At 54.4% G+C, this 20,809-nt stretch overlaps 1 protein-coding gene across 4 annotated transcripts in view; it reads left to right on the forward strand.

Annotated features, from left to right (window-relative positions):
- Nucleotides 1-20,040, forward strand: part of TET3 (tet methylcytosine dioxygenase 3) — a 119,902-nt gene extending 99,862 nt beyond the window's left edge. For 3 of the 4 annotated variants that reach the window (XM_090051077.1, XM_090051075.1, XM_090051076.1), the window contains 6 exons: nucleotides 2,278-2,486; nucleotides 3,032-3,182; nucleotides 3,888-3,977; nucleotides 5,377-5,514; nucleotides 8,810-9,146; nucleotides 10,155-20,040. In XM_090051077.1, coding sequence (XP_089907203.1) covers nucleotides 2,278-2,486; nucleotides 3,032-3,182; nucleotides 3,888-3,977; nucleotides 5,377-5,514; nucleotides 8,810-9,146; nucleotides 10,155-11,986 — 2,757 coding nt within the window. In that variant the 3' untranslated portion in view covers nucleotides 11,987-20,040. The remainder of the gene's footprint in view (nucleotides 1-2,277; nucleotides 2,487-3,031; nucleotides 3,183-3,887; nucleotides 3,978-5,376; nucleotides 5,515-8,809; nucleotides 9,147-10,154) is intronic. The other variant, XM_090051078.1, reaches the window with a different exon arrangement.
- The last annotated feature ends 769 nt before the right edge of the window (nucleotides 20,041-20,809 follow it).

Below are 20,809 nucleotides of genomic sequence, written 5' to 3' on the forward strand. Positions count from 1 at the left end.
GGAGGTTCTTCCCTTGAGTGATGGTGTGTGTGAGCAGATGCCTCTTGAGCAGGTGTGTGTGTGTTAGAGGTGGGCTTGGATCGAGCCCTCCACTGTTCAGAGGTAAAGGCCTAGACATGAGACCCCACTGCCGGCAGATGCCAGCCAAAAAGCAAATGTTTTTCCTTCCCCTGCCGTTCGCCTGCCAGGACTCCATCAGCTCCCCCTTGCTAAGCAGAGCAAGGCTGGGACCTCTTCCCTGCCCCATCAGCGAATTCCTGCCAGATCAGAGCTTCTGACCATGTGCGTGTGTGTGTTGGGGACCAGTGCAGCCAAGCAGGCTGCCTTTACAGACAGGATTTTGAAGCAGGGCTGTCACATCTGTGCTGATGCTGGGCTGTGGGGGGAGATGGCATGTAGGAAAGCAGCATGGTAGAGACCACGGGTGGGTGTGCAAAGCAGCCGGCGAGAGGAATCCCCCAGGCCACCACAGCCGGAGGCTGAGAGGGAGGCAAGTGCGCAAGCCACAGGATGTGAGAGCAGCCGCTTGCAGGAGTGGACGGGCAGATGAGGAAGTGAGAGGCCGTGGCTGGGCTCTGGGGGCGGGAAGCGGGGGTGGCACAGTCACTTTGAGCCTCTGCGGCACCAGGGAAATTCTGCAGAATTTCCCCCTCTCGCTCAGCCCGGGGAGGCTCTGCAGCTGTCTCTGCCCTGCGCAGCAAGGGTCTGGCATGTGCAGAGAAAACCCTGGTGTGGCTCTGGTTGGCAGGAGCTTTGCCAGTGATCTCCGCAGGGCTGGGAGCAAAACCTGGCAGTTAAAAGGCCAGTGGCCTGTCTAAGGTTGTTGGCAGGTGTGCAGCTGAGCCCCAGGGCAACAGCAAGAGGAGACATCAGCCAAGTGTCCTTAGGGCGGCTGCACTGCCTTGCCCAGGGGTGTGCGATTGCTACCGGAGATCAAACCTGGCATGTCTGGAGCATCAGCCTCAGTCAGCCAGACCTCCAGGCAGGCCCATCGATTTGCATGCATGGCCCAGCCGCCTCTCAAGAGGACAGGGCCTCATGCTGAGTGAGACTGGGTCATATCCCATGGTTCAGTCTGGACATAGAGAGCGGTAGTTAGTGAACAGTGTGAGGAAGAAGGCTGGGAAGAGATACACCTTGTAGACCAACTAAACCAGATGTGTATAAGTGTTCGTCAGCTAGAGCTCACTTTATAGGTTGCCGTGAAAAAGCGTGCACAGAGCGGTCTGTCAAATAGCTGGTAAGGCGCATCTCTCCCCAGCCTTCAGGCTGGGTGTTACCATCTTGGTTGCTCTCAGGAAAGTCAGCTGAGGGATTTTGCCCAAGCGAGGGAGTCCAGGGCTTGGTCTCCCATTGGTTGACATGGAGGAAGGGTGCATTTTCCTCTTGTGTACGGAGCCAGGCCCCAAAGTCTTTAGTCAGCTCTTACTCTGGCAAAACCCTGGTAGGAATTTGAAGGACATGGAGGACCTCAGAGCCTGGGCCCACAAAGTGTCTTGGAGATGAAAGAGAGATGAAGATCAGTTGGGGCCACGTGGCAAAGAAGGGCTAGTTGTGGGGCGCCCACCCCAAGAGTCTGGGGTGGGGCCTGACTTGCAGAAGTAGTCGAGCACGTGGACCTCACTGACATGTCTTGGGCTGGGCCTCCAAGTCTTTGTTGTGGTCTTATCAGGATCATTTTAAAGCATTCATAGGATTGAGGAGAAGAGCAATTGAGCTTGTGCTCTTTGGGACTAGGGAGAACCCCCCTGCCTCCATTGCGGGGGAGGGTGCTCAACAGACCGATCACCAGCAGAGTGGGGACAGCATAGGATGTATGATGTGCTTCCAGTGCATGGAGGGGATTGATACAGGCATGGAGGTGGGGAAGTTAAGCTCCATGACCCAGTCAGTCTAGAGCCTGCTGATTTACTGTGGAGAGACTTGTGGAGAGTGCAGGAAGGTGCTGTGGTGTAGGAGCTGCAGGGCAGTGTCCCAAAGGTCTGTTCCCAGCTGTCACTGGCCTGCTGTGTTGCCTCCATTCCCCTGTGTCCTGTCTGTCTGGACTGTAAACTGTGGACTAATCCCAGTGGTGACTCAAAGGGGACCGTAAGGCAGATACTGTGACAGCAGGTCACTGCTGAAGGGAGCTGGTGGCCATGGTAAGGGCCGAGAGCTTCTCATGGCCACAACCAGCAAAAGCAGGGAGGGAAGCATGTATCCATGGCTTGCTCGTTTCCAGGCATCTGCTGCAAATGGGACTTCCCAGTGTGACTGAATTGGCCTGCTGTTTTCCAGGTGATCAGGAGGCACAACCAAGAGGAGAAGCTGCTGTGCTTGGTCCGGCACCGAGCTGGTCACCACTGCCAGAATGCTGTCATCATCATCCTCATCCTGGCCTGGGAAGGCATCCCCCGCACCCTGGGTGACACGCTGTACCAGGAGCTCACTGACACACTCACCAAGTACGGGAACCCCACGACCCGCCGCTGCGGCCTGAATGACGAGTAAGTGTCAGTTTGCATCAGTTGCAGAAGCTGCCCTTTTATGCCATGCAAAGCAGCTTCAAGGGGGGGCGTGTTTTTTGGGGAGGTAATCAGAGACGGCTGTCCCATGAGAAACCATCTTCAGGGCCAGGAAATCCAACCAAGGCCCTTGCTGCAACTGGTGGCACTTTGTGCTGACAGGAGCCCTTTTATAAGGGAAGATGGGGGCTGTGGAAAGGCCGAGAGATCCTGTGCCGTGCATGGTAGTTGGGTGGTGCTTGCAGAGGTACAGGTGGAAGGTTTGAATCCCAGGAATGGTAGATGTCTGGGAGGAAAGGCCTGTGCGATCCCCTCTGTAGAGCCAAACCGGTGGAATGCTCTTGGGTCTTGGTCTGCTCCAGCTCCTCAGTACCTCCCTCTCTCCCCCTGCCCTGCCCAGCCCAGCCCAGCTCCACCTCGTGAATGGGGAAGGCTGGTTGCCAGGTCCACGGGCGCCATGTGGTCTGCAAGGAAGCTGGCTCCATAGCCAGTGAGTGAGAGGGCCTGCCCTTGGGTTTCTGTTGCAGTCGAACCTGCGCTTGTCAAGGCAAGGACCCCAATACCTGTGGTGCTTCTTTCTCCTTTGGCTGCTCCTGGAGCATGTATTTCAACGGATGCAAATATGCTCGAAGCAAAACTCCCAGGAAGTTCCGGCTGGTGGGGGACAATCCCAAAGAGGTTCGTGCCTTGGCTGGGCGTGGCGGGTCCGTGGAGTGCAGGGGAGAAGGATCCCAGTTGTGCAGATGGAAGGACATGAAAAGTAGTCCTGCTAAAATGCTCTACCGCACTCCTGGCATGACCTTCCTGTTCAGTGCACTAGAGGAAATCTTGGCCGCAGCGAGGACAGTAGCAGAACTCTGGTTGGCTTAGCTGGAGCCAGGAGGGTGCGATGCTGCGGCCTGATTCTCCACTGTCACCTGTACGCCTCTGGGTTAGCTCAGATGAGGCCACGGAGTGTGGAGAAGGGAGCTGATATAAGAGGCAGAACAGCTGGAAGCAGGTAGCAGCAGCCTTTTGTATGTGTCTACAGATGCTCAGACATGATGAAACCCTGGGGCCTGCTTCACGAGAGGTGCCATTGCTTGGAGCCTTTGACTCGAACTTGGGACTCTGCCTAATAGAGTTATAGAGCAGTGGGGCTGGAAGGGATCTCCAGAGGTCATCTAGTCCAGCCCCTGGCCTGAAGCAGAACTGCTCCTATCCAAACCAACAGATATGTGTGAGCCCAACCCCAGAAATCCTGGTGTGAAAGGCTCTGGCTTGTGTCATGTGTGAAATGACCTGTGTGCTCTTTCCAAGGCAGAAAGTTTCTGCCCTCCCGGGGTCCCGATGGGCACGGGACGCTGGAGGATACCCACTCTCTGTTACTGTTCTCCTTTCCAGGAAGAGCTGCTTCGGAAGAGCTTTCAGGACCTGGCCACGGAAGTTGCCCCGCTTTACCGGAGGCTGGCGCCGCAGGCCTACCAGAATCAGGTACCCAAGAGAACCACTTTTTTCCTTTGCTCTGCTGTCAGCCCTGCTCACCCAGCAGGCTCTGACTTCTTATCTGTTTGCAGCAAGAGATTCAGTCCCAGTCCCAGCTGGCAGCACCAATATTGTTCCGGCAAGAGGCACAAAGCCCCCAGAAGATAGTTTGAAGCAGAGAGAAGTGATAATGAACTTGGGGATAATATTCTTTGAAGCCCTTCTGAGAGCAGAAATGGCGGGGTAGGGCTGTGGGCCCTTCCGTGCCTCATTGGAGGCAGTCAGGCTAATGTAGCCCTCAGGCAGTTTTGTGCCCCCGAATGATTCTCTAGCTTGCTGGCAAGCTGGGTGTCAGTACAGGCTCCATCTGTACCACCTTTTCTTGCTGTGCTTGGGTGTCTGACATGGCTATGGGGCTGGGCTCATTCTTGAGATGACTCCCACCTGGGAGAAATGACTCCCCTTTCTTCCCCAGTATGGCCGGGAGGCAGGGAAGTGTCCCCCACCCCTGGCCCTGTAGGCTCCCCCCCTGCACAACCTCTACCAGATACCACAGCCTAGTCTGTCCTAAGGCTTCCAAACTGGGGAAGCCAGTGGAAGCGTGGAGCAAGGGTCCAGTCCTGCCAGCAGCTGAGTGCCTAGAATCAAGAGTCAGTTGTAACCCAGGCTGGGCTTTGTAACCACAGCCAGAGCACAGGATACTCAGAGCCAGATGGAAACCAGGCCAGGATTTGGCTGCCAGGATACTGCAACAGCACAGTCACTGTTCTCTGGGTGCATTTTGGCCTTGTCTCTATGTAATCCTAGAGAAATCCAGCCTCTGTTCGGTCCATGTCTTCCCAGATGGCTATGGGCCTGGGAGGCCCTGACTCAGGAGACCATGTAACAAAACAGACCCAGGCTTAAGTTCTGATTCTTCTTTGTATTTGTGCTCTTTTACACCTCTCTGGCTTGAGAGCATGCATAAGTTAACAGCTGCTAGGAGACTCTAGAAGAGCAGTGGCCGCATTCAAGGCTGGGCCCACAAAGAGCCTGATATTCTTTTTAGAGGCCTAAGTGATGCCCTGTCCCACCCCATCTGAGAGCCTGGAAAACAGTTACCAGGTCCTCCTCTTCCCAGCTTCTTGTGACTTGGTCTTGAGGCTCAGGTGATGGGCAAGGAGGGTGGTGTTTATATGGCTGCAGGGACTCAAGCAGGGGTGAATAGGAGCCCATGTAGGCCTCTGAGTGGATTTTGGGGATTGCTAGATGGGGCAGGTAACCCTCCGGGGGCCCTGTCAGGTATCTGGGGTGTCTGAAGTGCTGTCCCAGCCCTTTCAGTTAGGAGGCTTGCTGAGTAACTGGTATGCTGGTTACAGATGGGGCCCTGTAGGCACCTGTGTCATGGCAGCTGTGTCCATCCCCTCAGGTCACCAACGAGGATATAGCAATAGACTGTCGGCTTGGCCTGAAAGAAGGACGGCCCTTCTCCGGGGTGACAGCATGCATGGACTTCTGTGCTCACGCTCACAAAGATCAGCATAACCTCTACAACGGATGCACTGTGGTAAGGGACGACTCTGGTCTTGTCCTGTAGAAGGGAATGGGGAAGGAAGGGGGCAACACTGGTCTGTCTTTAGGACCCCCTCTGCCCTGCAGGTAAGGAGCAGCTTCATCAAAAGCATATAGCATGAGTGGCTCCAATGCAAGCCCCTTCTGTGTCTGCCATGCAGTAATGTCTAATTGGGCTTTCACTGAAGACTGCAGGGAGACGGCATAAAATACTGGACATCCCCCACCCCAGACCAAGATCTGGGGTTCGCTTTCCAGTTCTGCTCTTGGCATCATTTGGGACCTTCACAGAAATCTCAGAGAAGTGGGGCTGGAAGGGGCCTCCAGGGGTAATCTTATCCAAGCCACGGCCTGAGGCAAGATCAGTCCTGTCCAGTGCGTCCCAGACACATCTATAATATCACCTCGGAGTACAATGACTGTCAACCCTCACATCGCAGGGAAAGCAGGGGGCCCACGACAGCCAACGTTCTGCTTTTGTTAAAGGTTGTTAATAGATGCACAGCTAAAGGGCCATGGCCTCCTACAGAGGAAGGAAACCCCCCCCACAGTCTGTACTGTCTGACTATGGGCTTCTCTCCCTGCCTCAGTTTCCCCATGTTGGGTAGGGATGCCAGTCTCCTCTGCAAAGCACTCAGAGACTTGTGGAAAGGAGCTGAGTAGTTTTAGGGTTGGTTGCTGTTCAGAGAGCGTGTGTAAGCTGCAGTAGAGTGTGTGTGTGTGTGGCTGAGAGCCCCATCCAGTAGGAAGTGGACGGAGACCCCTCAAACCTTGGTCACCATCACCTACGTGACATCTGTAATCTGTACTGACCTAGGCTGGGCAGGCAACTGACAGGCAGGAGGCCAAGTTGGATCATGAGGCAGACTGAGGCACCGACTGTGGCCTTGACTTGCCTTTAAAGAGGCCATGGGCCAGATCTGCCAGTGGTGACAATTGGCCAAGATCCATTTATAGGTTCATAGATTGTAGAGTCGGAAGGGACCACAATGAATCATCATGTCCAACCCCCTGCCCCTGGCAGGAAAGAGGACCAAGGTCAGACAACCCCAGGCAGGTGACTGTCAAGCCTCCTCTTAAAACCTCCAAGTTAGGTGATAGTACTACCTCTCTCTGAAGCTCATTCCAGATTCTGGCCACCCTTATTGTAAAACATTTCTTCCTAATGTCTAACCTAAATCTACTCTCCACTAGTTTGCACCCATTATTCCTAGTTACTCCCTGGGGCGCTCTGGTAAATAGCGCATCACCAATTCCCTGTTGTCCTCCCTTGATACACTTATAGGCGGCTACAAGGTCTCCCTTCAGCCATTTCTTGTGAAGGCTGAAGAGATCCAGATCTCTCAACCTCCCCTCGTAGGTTTCTTTCATGGAGGCCACTAATCATGAAGCAGGGCTGCTCAGACTCCAGCCTGCAGGCCAGATTCTGCCCAAGGAGTCATGTCATCCAGCCTGCAGGGCTTCCCATGCATCTGGAGATTCAGCAGTGGGTGAGCAGCGGCAGCATTAATTGCTGCCCCCCTGACTTCAACGTACAGACTCATGGGCTGGATATGTGACCATGTGTGCTAGATCAGGCCAGCTGTTTTGTGGTGAGATCCAGGCACACAAGGTTGGGTTGGCATAGGGGGTCTCATTTGGAGACCAACCCCATGCACCTGCCCCCTGGGGATCTAGCCTGCTGGCCAAGCATGCAGGGGGGCAGAAGCTTGGTCACCTCTGCATTAAAGCCAGCAGAGCTCCGCTGATGCAGGGAGTGGAAGATGTGTTAGTCTGGATAGGCCCTACTTAAATACTCTTTCCCTTACCATCTGCTCTATGTCCCTGTGAGATACTGGCTACTGGGTTAGACCCCTTCTGTCCCATGGAGAGGAGCAAATTTAGCAGCCATCTTCTAGCAGGGAGGATAAGGAAAGCCCATGCTTATTCCAGATGTTCCCTTTCTGAGGAATAAATGAACGTGGTCTTTCCAGGGCTCTGTGACAGCTGAGGTAGCTGAGAGGTGGCCTGCTGGGTTTCCTCATCCCAGCCTCTCTGTGCTGTCCAATACCCGGTAGGAGACACAGCATCTGTTGTAAGATTGAACCAGCTGGAGGTGGGGAAGTGGTGGAGAGAATTCCTCCGTCCAGGAGGTACGGTGCGGTACAGGCCACAGGCAGGCCTGAAAGTATCATGATGCCCCTTTGTAAATCCCTGGTGCATCCACACCTTGACTGCTGCGGCCAGTTCTGGTTCCCGCACCTCCAAAAGGAGGTAGAAGAACTAGAGAAGGGCAGCAAGGATAATGAGTGTTGTGGAGGGGCTTTCAGATGAGGGGAGACTAAAGAGACCAGGCCTGTTCAGTTTAAAAGAGAGACATTTGAAGTGGGGACATGAGAAGGGTTTACACAATCCTAAACAGTGAAAAGAAAGTCACTAGGGACTGTCTCTCCCAATACAAGAACTAAAGGTCACAAAATGAAACTAGCAGGCAATAAGTTTAAAACGAACACAAGGCAGTTCTGTGGAAGCTGTCCGTTTAGCTAGACTCACGAGGGACCAGACACATTCTTGGAGGAAAGGGGCATGGGTAGCTATGGAGCATGGGAGTGAGGGGCATGGCCTAGGAATCAGAAATTCCTAGACTTGAAGTGCTGGAGGCTGCAAGTGAGAGCAGAACAAGGGGAAAATCCCTGGTCAGACCCAGCTCACTCTCCCTTTCAGCTTCTGTTCTCTGCCACTGTGTGCTTCAGGAGACTGGGCTAGATGGACCTAGGGTCTGAGCAATGCTTATGTCCTGACTTACCTCCACTGGCTTTCCTGGGAGTCACCTCTGACTTGTTGCTGGCTCCTGTTCGCTCAGAGTCAGCGAGTCGGGTGGGGCCAAGGCGCCAATTCCACTACTGCAGGGGCAGGCCCAGATACTTGAGACAGGTGTGGGACCAGTGCATCTCTTCCTTCCTCTTCCATGAAACTTTGCAGCCCATCTCTGGGGCCACATTGGTACCATGTGGTCAAGGGCAGCCTTGTTCCATCCTGGAGCTGGCTGTGTTCCAGCAGTGGGGTTGAGCCATGCCTGGATCTAGACCATTTAGGGCCCTTGAGATGCCTGGACGGAAGCAGCTAGTGAGGGGAATGAGGGTCTGGATGGCCTGCCTAGCTTTTCCCATGTGCCTGTGTGCCAGTGATTTCACGCGGAGTGTGCACCCAGCGATGCTTGTAGGGTGTCCTTGTTCCCACTCTTCCCAGGGCTTTCCAGCTGATGGATGACTCTTGCCTCTCGCCCTCCCTACCTCTCCCCTCGGCCGCAGGTGTGCACCCTAACAAAGGAAGACAATCGCATCGTCGGGAAGATCCCCGAGGATGAGCAGCTGCACGTGCTTCCGCTGTACAAGATGTCCACCACAGATGAGTTTGGCAGTGAGGAAAACCAGATCGCCAAGGTGGGCAGTGGCGCCATCCAGGTTCTCACTTCCTTCCCCCGCGAGGTGCGCAAGCTGCCTGAGCCCGCCAAGTCCTGCCGGCAACGGCAGCTGGAAGCCAAGAAGGCAGCAGCAGAGAAGAAAAAGCTGCAGAAGGAGAAGCTGATCACGCCTGAGAAGATCAAGCAGGAAGTGCTTGAGCTCCCAGTGCTCCAGCAGAACGCAGGTAAGGGCCCTGGCAGCTGGTGGCAGGGCTGGCTGTGAGCCTGCCTGTGCGCCCCCCACCCACGGTGCCATAATATGGGTCAATCAGCTCCCCTGGCTCTGCCTGCCAGGGACATGGACAGTGTGCAGTTGCATTGGTGTCTCTCAGAGTGCGGTGCCTTGGCAGCATGTGACCATGTTTGCTTCTCAGATAAGCTCCTGGGTCCCGTGTGGCACGTGTCGGAAATATTCTTAGTGGCAGGCAGATTCCATCAGGCCCCTGAGCCTTTTCTTCCCTTCTCCCCTTCTCTTTCATGCAGTTCTTCTGTCACCCTCAGACCCCGCTGCCCTTCCAGTGGCATTGAGCAGGCTCAGCACTGTTTGGGAAGGTGGGGAGTGGCTGTGCAAGCTGCTGTCTCAGAAGCAGCTCATCCTGTGATCATCTGTGTGTGATCCAGGTGAAGGTCTGGCCCTGGTAAGTGCCTGAGATGGTGTTGCCTCTCAGGACTCTGCCCTGTATTGAGGAAGCTGATGTAAAGACCATCTGTCCTCCCCCTGCCCGCCCCAGCACACATCTGCTCAGCTGTTGTGACACTGCGTTATGTCCTCAGCCCGTGTTTGTCAGCTCATTCGCAGCTGCATCGATCCCTGAGACTCCGGCTAACACCAGCCATTGGGTTTAATCCAGTTGACTTGTGTTAAAACAAGTGCAGGACAGCCCTTTGCCCATGTGTCCTGACTGGCAAGTAACTTGGATTCGCCATGACTGTCCCCATGCAAAGCAGTAATTCAGGTACTTCACAGGTAGGTGATGTAGGATGCTAGGGTTGGCTGCTGTAATTATGGAAATCCTAGAGAAGTGGGTTTGGAAGGAACTCCAGAGGTCATTTAGTCCAGGCCCCTGCCTGAGGCAGGATCAGCCCTCTCCAAACCATCCCACCCAATCTGGAATCTAATCTCCTTGTCAACCCTGTTGAACCCTGTCAGGCCCCGGCCACTCACCCCCTTGCTCTCTGTCCTATGCCCACAGGTCTAGCACTGAAGAGCGGTCTCCCCCAGCAGCCAATCAAACCTTCCCTGCAAGTGGATCCACAGCCACATTACAACACCTTCAAGTACAATGGCAACGCGGTGGTGGAGAGCTACTCGGTGCTGGGGAGCTGCCGGCCCTCGGACCCGTACAGCATGAACAGTGTTTACTCCTACCATTCTTACTATGCACAGCCAAATCTGCCTTCCATGAACGGGTTCCATTCCAAGTTCCCACTCCCCTCCTTCAGGTACTATGGCTTCTCCAGCAGCCCCATGTTCCCCTCGCAGTTCCTTGGCTACGGTTCTGCCGAGCAGGCCAGCACCTGGGTGGGCGGCAGCTACGACAAGAAACCCGACGTCCAGGCGCTGCCGGAGAACCTGAGCCACGCGTACCGGAGTGCAGACTTCCCTGAGCCCATGCCTCACGTTGTGCGCAGTAAGAGCCACCACCAGCGGACGTACGAGCGAGCCAACCGCTACACCTCCCAGAAGGCGGTGACAGTGCCCCACCGGACCCACTCGGTGGCAGAGGAAGCCCCACCATTTGCCCCCAGTGCCACCTGCTTCAACAGCCGGGCAATCAAGCAAGAACCTGTGGACTCCCTCTCCCATCTGGAGTCTGTGCAGAGCCCTGGGCTGAGCTTGTCAGGGGTCCCCCTGTCGTCACAGAACGGCGTGCCGGACCGGCAGTGGAGCCCCTACCCGGCCCGCAGAAATGGGTCTCCTTCTGACAGGACTAGTAACACAGAGGGCTTGTGGAGCATGTATCCACCTGGCGACGGCCCCTCCTTACCTGGTGTGGGCACACATGACAAGCTGAGCTCGCCCTTTGGCCCCCATGCCAATGCAGCCAGGCCACCCACCACGCCCATCCCTGAGAAGCCATGGAGCTTGTTCTCGAGCGACGGCCCTGCCACTCATCCCGGCCCTGGCCCAGCGGGGAAAGCGTGGAGTCCTTGCAAAGCCAACGAGAGCAGTCTGGGCTTGGGGGCCACGGCTCTGCCGGAGAAGCCCTGGGCCCTTGGGCAACTGGGCTTCAGTGCCGCCTTCAAAGGCAGTGCCGGGTTTCCGGATGAGGCATGGCCCGGGGCCAAAGGGGAGGAGCGGCGGACGCCTACACCCAGCGTGGGGCTGCATGAGAAGCTGTGGGAGCCCTTTGGCTCGCCGGCCCATGGGGCCCTGGGCTCTTGCCTGGAGAAGCCACTGGAGGCCCTGAAGGCTGAGGGCGGCACACATGTGCCTGGCCTGGGTGGCCAGGAGAAGCCATGGGACCCCTTCAGCCTGGACGACAGTATGGAGGAGCTGCAGGAGAAGAGCATCAAAGAGGAGGAGGAGGAGGCAGAGGAGGAGGAGGAGGAGTGGTCGGACAGCGAACACAACTTCCTGGACGAGAACATCGGGGGCGTGGCAGTGGCGCCAGCCCACGGCTCCATCCTGATTGAGTGCGCACGGCGGGAGCTGCACGCCACCACACCGCTAAAGAAGCCCAACCGGTGCCACCCAACGCGCATCTCCCTCGTGTTCTACCAACACAAGAACCTGAACCAGCCTAACCATGGCCTGGCCCTGTGGGAAGCCAAGATGAAGCAGCTGGCAGAGCGGGCGCGGGCGAGGCAGGAGGAGGCAGCCCGCCTTGGGCTGCAGCAGGAAGCCAAGCCCTTCGGGAAGAAGCGCAAGTGGGGGGGCTCCCCGGCCATGGAGCCCCAACACAAGGAGAAGAAAGACTACATCCCCACTCGGCAGGCGGTGGCCATCCCAACAAACTCTGCTATCACTGTGTCCTCCTATGCCTATACGAAGGTAACTGGACCATACAGTCGCTGGATATGAAAGGAGTACAGCTCACATGGCCATCTTACCTCAACGTCGGCGGCGCCAGAAGACGGCGCCGCTTTGTGGTGCTTTCCCCTTGTGCATGTGAGAGGGGGGGAACAAACAGAAATCAGCTCAAGTGCAACCCTTTCGACAAGCTGCACTTTGAGAGGAGCTAACAAGAAAAAAAAAAGAGAGAGCAAGCAAGAGATGTTGCTGTTCACCTTTTTCAGTAACCTACTATTTATATCTGCGTTTTTTTAATCTATCCTTGTACATCGCAAGAATGGAAAGAGAAGTTTATAGTGTCCTTTCGCAAAGGAGAGGTTTTTAATTCCATTTAAGATAATGTATTTATTGGATTTTTTTTTAAGACAACCGTGAAGCCGCTCGTCAGAAATAAAGCAAACGCAAAAATGACCCAGAAAATAATGAACCAGCTTGAAGAAACAACAACAGAAAAACAAAACAAGCCCCGTGAACAGTTCGCTCACGGTAAGGCTGGTGGGAATCTCAGCTTGGAGGCCACCCAGAAAAGCGTGTCACAGTGTCCAGCGGGAACCCCACCGCCAAGTTCTCTTTGTTGTGGATGCCGAGACCCTTCGGGGCAGAGGCAAGGCTGAGGCGCACGGAGACCCCTTCCTAGCCCAGTAATGGCTTCCCCCTTGGACGCAAATGCTGGGGCTTCACACGTGCCATGCCTAACAGAGGCATGTTCCAGTCATGGCTCGCATGGAGCTCCTGCATATGGGGATAGGGCTGGATTCTCGAGCCAGGGGACAGCCAGCTCGATATGATTCGCCCCTGCACCAGCCCAGAAGCGTGACCCTCCGCTGGGGGTGCGAATTTCACCCCAAGGTGGGGAGGAAAGGACAATCAGGCCTAGGGCCATCGCAACGATGTAAGTGAAATCAGAAGAAGACCCGGCCTCAGCTCACGAGAGATTCTTTTACTTGAATACATTCTAACCCAGGTTGAAAGCAAGACCAAATGATCCAGGCCAGGTCGTCTTCATGCCGAGGGGTCGACTGGCATTTTGGGGACCTGCCGCTGGCTCACAAGCGCTGGAGAGGACCACGGGGTTCTCACGCCTATGATGTTGGGAGCCTGTTCCCATGTGACTTTGGGAACCAACCCTCCCATGGTCAGCGGCAGCCAGCGAGGGCCGAGGTGAGGAGGGGGCTCCTGTCTCGTGAAGAACCCAGGAGAGACTGTGAATCGTGTGCGTTGCTCTGTGGCTGGCGCTGTCGCTGCATCTGGTGCTTTTGGTCTCTCGGGGACATTCTGGGAGGAGGGAACAGCACACAGCCGCCGTCAGCCTGCGGCCTTCCATGGTGCATATGGCCGCCTCCCGAGGGCAGCCCCGTGGTGCGTCGACGCCTTCCCATGCAGCGACCGGCATCAGCGGTGCTTCTCGGCACAGCGGTCCTTTTTTTCTGGTGCCATTTTTTTAATCGCGATCGTCACGACGACGACGGCAACACGCGTGGTGCTTTTCTAACAACCTGAACCGTGACTCTGGCTTCCTTCAGCTCCCTCCCGCAGGTGGAACTGTCGGGGGGTAGGGAGGGGAACGGCTTTGAATTCGAAACTGGCTATTGAGTGAGGCTGGGTGGAGAGGTCATTCCCTCGGGCTAGAGCCGAGTTGGCTCAGAGAGGCTGGGATGCCCGTGGTGAGAGCGGGAATCCCATGGAAGTGGCCCCCAGAGACGCAGGGTGAAAATCATCCCGTGCAGGGACCCTGCCCAGTGGCTGGGCATTGCTGGCCTCCCGGACCCAGGTCCTTAGAGGTGCCGAGGGGGCCTGCTCCAATGGGAAGCGATGGGGCTTGGGCAGGTGGGTACCTCTACGGCATGAATCCACCCTGTGATTTCACAGGAGCTTCCGGGATGCATGCCAGCCGAGGCCCCCAGTGTGGTCTCTGCATGCGGGTGGATTTCATTCTGCGGGGAAGTGGAGCCTGGAGAGAAATGATGACGTACCTCAGGCCTCACAGGTGCTATCTGCCCCCCTCGCCCCCCTCCCAGAAGTCGCTGGCAGCACTGACCTCGGCGGGAGCGGGACAGAGCCCATCGCTGCCGTTCCCCCGGGCCCAGATCGCGGAAGCAGATGCCCGGTTCTTCACATGCATGGTCCCGAGATCTCTGCGGCTGTTCCTGGGAGGTGGGAGGGCCAGTGGGTCAGAAGAGATGCGCAACTGGACAACAAGACTCAGTCATAATCCTGCACTCTCAGGTGCCTTTTGGAGAGAGAGAGAGAGAGAGGAAGAGAAAGAGAGAGAGAGAGCGAGAGAGAGAGAGAGAGAGAGCTGAACATGTAACCGTGCATAACATTTTGTTTACTGTAAACCTTGTTTCTTGCGCACTGGCACAGAATAACAGGATCTCTGTAAAACATCCTGAACGTTCACGTGGTCTGATTTTAAACTGTAAATAGTGAAAGAATTTTTTAAAAGCACTTTCACCTAGATTTAAAAAAAAAAAAAGGAAAAAAAAACCCAACAACTTGAAAGCAGTATGTTTTAAACAGATTATTGTGGGAGAACTGTAAATAGTGGCAAAATATTTAACAGGCTTTGTCCGTCCCTCATGATTATGGTTTTTTTTTTTGTTTTGGTTTTTTTACTGTATCCTGTAAAGATGCATATATTTGACAAGGAAAATCGATGAGCTATTATCGCTTTCTTATAAATACCCAATAGCATATCAGGATCATAGAGTAATTCCAAGTCAGAGTTATAGGAAAGTCTCTGAACTTCGCCGTTGGAGCAAACCCAAGCACTCAGGGAGCGGATGTTGGGTCGTATAAACTGGCCAGGGTCGTCGCCCGAGGTGCCGCCGGTTTATGCCAGCCGCGGATCCGGCTCTCGGTGTCGGGGGTCCCGTCGGGTGCCATCAGGGTGGGCGGGAGCTTTGTCGGCGACTCTGACAGGTGCCGGATCCAGCCTGTAGTGAGCATGCTAATTTTTATAGCTTTGAGGAAATGTTGGACCTGAATTTCTCACAAATGGCTCTTTTTCTTTGGTTTGCCAGCATGGCTCGTCGTAGCCTCCGCACATCTCTGTGTCTCGTCTGACGACCGCGTCTTAGGTTGTTGCAGAGGTGCCTTGAAAGCTTTGCATAGATGACTTTAGAGGGCAAGAAACTGGACTGTGGGTCGGGGAGAGGGAACGGTGTATAGTTGAAGAATGTGATGGTCTGTGAATCCTGTCCGAGTCCTGCTTCTTTGTAGGTTCCTGCATAGGAACATGTTGAGCAGCCCACATGTGCCCAAGACGCGTTGTGAATATTCCCATGCTTGGCCTTCATCTGCTCATTGGCAACAGCAAGGACATTAGTCAGTGGAAGGGGAGAAGCGGGTTGCAGTCTGGTCTCAGGTGCCCCCCTGGAGATCCAGGATGATTTCACTGGAGGCGGTAGAATTCACTCTGGATTTACCCGGGTGGCACTGAGGTCGGCCTCTGGTTCCCGCTGTGGGACCAGATTCTCTGCTGGCTCCATCATTCTGGTTGTCCAGGCGTGGAAGCCCCGCATTAGGTGTCAAGGGAGAAGCGGGGTCCCAGTGCTACAGAAGGAGATCTGAATCCGGAGCAGATTCCCCCTCTGTAGAAGGGCGGAAGGAGTGAGACTAGAGCCCGGCCCGGCCTTCCCAGTCTCCCACAGACTCCGAATCAGGCTGTCGCAAGCAAAAAGAAACCTTACCAGGTTCTGCCATCCCAGTTGAAATGAGATTTGTCCTGAGAATGAGCCCTGTCGCAGTCTCATGGTGTTTTGTACACTACATCTGTAACCTACCTCAAATCGCAGTCATTCAAAAATTAGCATGCTTCAGACCTGTAGTAACAGAGGATGAAAACTATGCACAGCTCTTTACCCCTTGCTGCTCAGAGTCTGTTGAAAACAAACTCTTTGTCTTGCATTTGATCTGCGCTGTCCCGTGTCCCCCATGCTGTGGCCACTGTGGCCGCTTCTAACCATGAAAAAGTCATTGGGATCCAAGCATTAAAAGACCCCAAGTTCTGAGACAATTTGACCCCAGGGGCAGACGTGTGCTTAGAGCCAGGGCGTGAGGTTACCGAGCATGATCCTCTGGTGCATCCCTAGGCTTGAGTTGGCGTCACAACCCCAACATTTACTCCTGTTCTCCAGTTGGCCACTGCATTTATTATGCTCGCTAGGTCGCTGAGACCAGGCCGGGGCAAAGCCAGAGCCATTTGAATTGCCTGGCCGGATTCTGCTTGGATTTTCCCCAAGCGATTCCACGTGGGCCAATCCTCAGCCAGCATGAAGCGGGCAACAGGGTCATGTCAGCCGACACCTACCAAGGACTTGGCCTCTGGTCTTCCGTGGACTTCCGGCCAAGAGGAGGGTCAGGCTCGTGGCTCCTGTTATCGCAGGCCAAGGAGCCAGCTCACAGTCCGTGCCTAGCTAAGTGCACGTCATTTGGTGAAGCAGGGCCCGAATCAGGGGGTGGGTCTTGGAGGCCAGAGCTGAACACAGCCCGGCTGCCCTGTCATGCGTCACTTGGTTGGTAACTGGGAATCCGGGTGAGGGGGCGCGCTTCCAAGAAGGCAACAGGACTTCTATTTATTTTTGGTGCAACGTTTGCAGCAGGTATAACCGATCCATGGTGCTAGAACCACAAACAAGTCTATAACCCTGGGGAAATCTTGACAAAGGGCATGACCTTCCTCCTGTCTGTGTCACTCGCTGTTGTCCGCAGGAGGAGGTCTTGGGCCCATGCAGGTTGTTTTAATGGTCGCTTTCAGGCCGTCGGTCTCTTTTTCTGTCACGCTTTGCCTTGTTCCCAAGATGCAGTCGGGGGGGAGTCGAGCTCTCCCAACCGGTGCTTAATGTCTGCTGCTTAGAGCAGCTGGAGCTCTTGCACCCCCACGGGTACCATCAGCGATGTGTGTGTCCCTGAATACAGGCCCAGCACACTAAAAGCAGGATACCATGCTTGGGCCCATCAACTGTAGACGATACGTGTCAGACGCTGGCCAGAGCAGGTCACCCTGGTGCAAGAGGGCATGTCCACCACTGTAATCCCAGAAGCCCAAAGTGGTGCCGTGGATTTTTGTGGGCTTCTGCATGGAGGGACGTCGCCCCTGGTGCTTTGTAGGGAGGAAGCCATTACCTGTTCCTGCGGCAGCTGAGACGATGTCTGGCGGGCCTCCAGTTTCCCGTGGAAGTCCCCCCCCCCAGCTGCATCCGATAACAAGGCCCATCTAGGAGTGAAAAACGATGCCCGAGGTGCTTCAACTAATGACTCTTGTCCTTTTCTTACTGGAGGGTGCTTTGTGGGCAACCTAAGGCATATTTTTTCTTACATGAAATCTTCTAATAAAACGGTGCTATGGTGTTTTAATAAACTATCATGTTTTGCCTGATCCCATCTTGCCGAGGTGCTACTGGGGGCATGCGTGAACTGAGGGGAAAAGCCCAAGCCGAGGCTTATATGTCGGGGTCTTGGGTGACATCTAGAATCCCTGCCCTGGATCTGATGTGCAGTCTGGGTTTCTGCCAGCTGCAGCGAGAAGTGATGTTGAGGTCTAGGCTCAGATCTTCAGCCAGTGCGAGAGGCTCCTGGGCCTGGAGATGCAATGCCAGGATAGTTCTCGGTGCTGTTGTTGCCAGGTTTGTTTCTTTATCAGGCAGGCGGTAGATTAAGGGAGAAATCCTGCTGGCAACAAGGATGGGAAGGGCTCTTTCCTATGGCTGCATTGCCCGCTGGTGAAAATGATGCACTATGTGGTCCGGGCCATCACAGTCCCCATGAGGGTGGGCCGGGCGCCACAACTCTCCAGTCCTTATGCAAACAGAACACTGGTGCTGAATCCACACTTCGCAGTCATCTGAGCCAGGCAGGGGCATGACTGTCCCCCACTGCGGGAGAGCAAGGTGTTGCATCTCTGCTGAGGGGGAGAGAAGAGGGGAAGCTTCTCTTAGGCTTTGGGGTCTTTATTCTGAATTCAAACGTAGCCTTTCTTTTCCTTCCCCATCTCACTTTGCTTTCATACCAAGAGTAAAGAGTTAGCCAGAGCCCTCCTCCCACTCTCCCTCACCCGGTCAAGCCTCCCCACGGGCCCATCTGCTTTTGGTGACAGCAGTCTCAATCTGAGGTGATCTCCACGACTGAGACGGAGGTAGCCCAGGGTTGTCAACTGAAGGAGACTCTTGCTGCCAGCCAGCACCCAGGGCTGGATGCCGAGTCGGGGGGTACTCCGTAGGAGTCTCTTTGTCACCCTCTGTTCGCTTCAGGTCTTTGCCCCAACACTTGGTGTGAGCTGATTAGCCAGTGACGTGGGCAGACACTGTGTGAGCATCATGCAGGATAGATCCCTTCCCTGATGTCCCCTTGCTGCTTCCTTTTGGGAAACCCCCTTTGGCCCCCTGTTGATTGTGACTCTGCATCTCCCTCTGGGCCGTTGGAAACCTTCCACAAAGCGTTCCACATGTATGGTTCGTTTGAGTGTTTTGGTGCTATTTTTTTCACCCCTCCTCTGTCAGCTCATGTGCTTGGATGGTCTAAACTGTACAGAAACCAGAGGTTTGTCGCATGCACTTGTTGTTATCCTAACCCAGTAGGAAAATACCTCACAGACAGGAAAGTAGTGGAACAGCCTGGCAGTCAAGCAGTCTGGGCGAGGTAACTGAATGTGTCTTAAGGGGGAGAGGAAAGAGCTGGGGGGTATGCCTGGGAAAGCTGAAGCTGGGCTTCCCTTTGCAGAACTGTGCTGGTCTTTCTAGCTCTGTCCATAGGTTGCTGCTCGCTCGCATTTTGCAGGGGCTCTGGGGAACAGGATGCAACTCCTCAAAGCACGTGCCTGAATGCTGCAGGCCGGATCCTCTGCTAGCACACAATGGCCCATTTGGTTATGGCCATGCGCCCTGGAGAACAGATGCTCCTGGAGACGGGAGCCTGATGCTTCTCTTACCCTTCCCTGGCGGGGTCCCATCCACTCTAGTGGAAGGGTTGCCTGAACAATAGTTGAAGCAGCCATGGCTGTTTATCAGTCACAGCAATCGATGTAGCCCCGTGGGCGTGAGCTGAATCGTGCCAAGTTAGGATCCGGCCTGTAGTTTGCAGGAGCCCATGACAGAGAGAACTGATGGGAACTAACCTTGCCTTCCTGATGAGGAGGAGAGGCCTGCTAAACACCAGCCACCTGGGTCTTGATGACACTTGGGTCTGCTCCAGAGCTGAGAAGGAGTATTGATCCCATTGGGACTGTGGCCGGCATACAGCCACCTGCACAGTTGAGGCCTGTCCCTTTTTTTTTTGCCCTAGAATAGCAGAGCAAGCTGACGTCGTGCTTCTGGTCCAATATCAGGGATCCTTTTGTTGTGGTTTTCCTTTCTGTCTCTTCCTCGCGTTAGCATCCATCGTTCAGGGATTACTTGCTGCCATTCATGTTTCGGACCCATTTTACCATCGAGTCCTTGGTTTTCAAGCTTCTAGTTTGCTAAGAGGAAAGCAGGTTTGGTGTGGGTAGGCTGCTGCTGTCTTCTTTTTAACGCCGTTCTAGTTGGAGCAAAACAAGGAATGCAGGTTGGATGGTGAGAGGCTACTTCAGTTCAGTTGATCTCAATGCCGTAACTTCTCGACACATTTGATTTCTTGTCTCTTTGAACTCACGTGCGGTAACCAGGCCTCCAATGGAGGCGATCTTGTGAATCACACTTGAAGATTTCTTTGTCAACTCGTGACTGTGGCTACTTGAAATGAAGTTTTATCTGGGGGTGATTGACCAACGGTAGATTTAACAATGTCTCAAGGCAATAGGATTAATGTGTATTAAACTGTAGATATGACTAGTACAGTAAATTTATGCTGATAATTTTATTTTGTATAATTTCCCCCTTTTTGTTTGTATTTTTTCTTACCCTGTTTTTCCTCCAGTGTTTCGGTAAATTTATTTTTTAGGACACCTAAAAAATCGCAAGTATGGATCCTCCTTTTTTTTTTTTTTGTATTTTATTATAAGTTACACACAACCAGCTGGTTTGTGAAATGTATTATTCCTGATATCTTTAAAATATTGTGGGTGTTTTAATAAATTTTATATTTATTTTTTGCACTCATACTCAGTGGTTTTTTTTTGTCCTCTCCTCCATCGTCTGCCCCCAGACAAAGACATTGCCTAGTCGATGACGAGTTGTCCTGAGCCCTGGCCAGTGTCAGTGAGGCGGGGGAATCTGAGTCGGGGGTGTCAGTGGGTCTCTATGGTGCAGAGAATAAATAAAAACTCACCCCCAGCAGGAGGCTGAGGGGAGGCTGGGGTGTTTGGAAAACCAGGTCGCTGTGGGCAAGACTGGGCCAAGTGTAAGTGCAGGGGCTCCCCTTTCATGCCAAAGCAGGCAGGGCCCCATGGAGAATCTGCCATTGCTCCCTCTGACCATGTCCCAGGGGGCCAAGTGTCCAAGGCAGGACAGCCCCTTACAGTAATCACAGATGGAAGGTCTTGAGCTAGGTGGAAGGCAGCTGGCGGGCAGCAGGTAGATGATGGACCGGTCCCTGGGCACAAACCATGTCATCGCTATGGTGAGATGGCAGGTCCAAGGGTGGGTGCAATGCCAGATGCTGCAGCCAATTTCCCCAGCTGTGCACGGGACCCTCGCTGTCCTCAGCCCATCTTCCCTGGAAGACACATTATCCACATGGGGTTGATAGCCCATGGAAACGTCTTCCCTTTCCATGGGAAGATTGGAAGGGAACAATCCTGTGCATAGCAGAACTCAGACGAGGAAGGTGCGGATTCCGTTTTGTTGAGAGATACCTGCGGAGAGCCTGGACTATCCAAAGAGCTGACAGGAGGTGCATGTCTTACACTTGGTTGTC

This window comes from Crocodylus siamensis, chromosome 6 (assembly GCF_052110815.1).
Source record: "Crocodylus siamensis isolate JL-2025a chromosome 6, ASM5211081v1, whole genome shotgun sequence".
NCBI lineage: Eukaryota > Metazoa > Chordata > Crocodylia > Crocodylidae > Crocodylus > Crocodylus siamensis.